This window comes from Gregarina niphandrodes (genome assembly GCF_000223845.1).
Source record: "Gregarina niphandrodes unplaced genomic scaffold scaffold00091, whole genome shotgun sequence".
Classification (NCBI taxonomy): Eukaryota; Apicomplexa; class Conoidasida; order Eugregarinorida; family Gregarinidae; genus Gregarina; species Gregarina niphandrodes.
Window position 1 is genome coordinate 5,527 of NW_011645856.1, and position 1,345 is coordinate 6,871.

The 1,345-nt window shown below is 56.1% G+C and overlaps 1 protein-coding gene across 1 annotated transcript; it reads right to left on the bottom strand.

Moving 5' to 3' along the window:
- Positions 1-33: 33 nt before the first annotated feature.
- On the bottom strand, positions 34-500 carry GNI_194310 (putative gag-pol polyprotein; the record flags this gene model as incomplete). The annotated part of the gene is made up of 1 exon (XM_011135394.1): positions 34-500. A coding segment is annotated over one exon (467 nt), but the record flags the coding sequence as incomplete, so codon positions are not given.
- Between the last annotated feature and the right edge of the window lie 845 nt (positions 501-1,345).

Sequence of the window (1,345 nt, forward strand, 5' to 3'; positions counted from 1 at the left end):
CTATCGGAGTTATGAACGCCGTGAGGTGCTTACACCCCTTCTCGATAGGCACGTTCCAGAAGCCCGAATTCATGTCCAACATTACGTAGTATTTACGTCCTGCCGCCCTCCGCAGGTGATCCCAGATCCTCGGCAGTGGGTGGGAGTCGGATACCATCGATTCGTTCAGTTTCCGGTAGTCTGGTGCGCACCTCCACTCTCCAGTCTTTTTCTTGACGAAGTGTGGTGCTGCCACCCAGTCGCTTTTGGGCGGTCTTATGACGCCAAGCTCCAGCCGCCTCTTTACCTGGCTCTCCAGCTCGCGTCGCATCTCCGGCTCGTAATGCCTGACCCTGGCCTTGTGCGGTTTCCCTGTGACCTCGAACTTGGCCTCATAGCGCACTTGTGCGGCCTTCGGATGCTCCCAGGCATCCCGATACCCCTCTAGGAGGGTCCACAATTCTTGCCTTAATTCTGGCTCCGTGTGGCCCGTGTTCTCCTCGAACACTCTCTTCTGCTTACTGTACGGCGGCTCGGCTTCCTCTGTCACCGCCGGCTGTTCCTGGTATTTGGGTTCGGACAGCTTCAATGCCTCCGTGTACCCGCGCCTTGCGCACGTTACCGCTGCGCGTTCTCTACATTTCTCGACCGCTTCATGTCTGGTGCCGACAGTAGGTTAGGCATGTTGTCCTCTCGGCTCACCACGAAACTTACTGGTCTCGTCCTTCCGGCTACCTTCACTTCTAACGGCGGGGTCTTGGGCAGGTCCCCTGATCCCAAGATGGTCACCTCACAACAACCTCCGGTACCTCTCAGGTGTCGATAAAGGAAAGGTCTTCCGCTGGGCCCTCCACCTGAGCCAGTATGACTTCACAATTAAGTTCCTTTCAGGTGAACAGAATCACATCGCGGACTGGCTGTCAAGGTACTCAGCCATGGACGACGAGTCGGACGCTATCCTGGATAAGATAGCCGTGCGCGTAGGCGCGGTAGGAAGAAGTAAGCAACTGGAATTACCGACCCTACCCTCCGACGAAGAATTCCAGCGGGCTACTACAGAGTCCAGACCCTTGGGTGAAGGCCCACGTGAAAGGTAAGTCGATTGACTTCCTTTACGATACGGGGGCCGAAATCAGTGTACTCTCGGAGCGAGAGAGGCGACGGGTAGACGCAGACTCGACAATGGAGACGCCAACGCAACCCCCCCTACCAATTCAAGAACTTTGACTTTGAGTCCACTGGACAACTAACCCCCGAAGAAGCCGACCTTCCGCGAAATAACGTCCAAGAGATAATCACTGCCCGCAAGCACGCTGTCTATGTTGCCCGTGCCCGTGCCGCTGGACGAATGCTCATCCAATGTAAG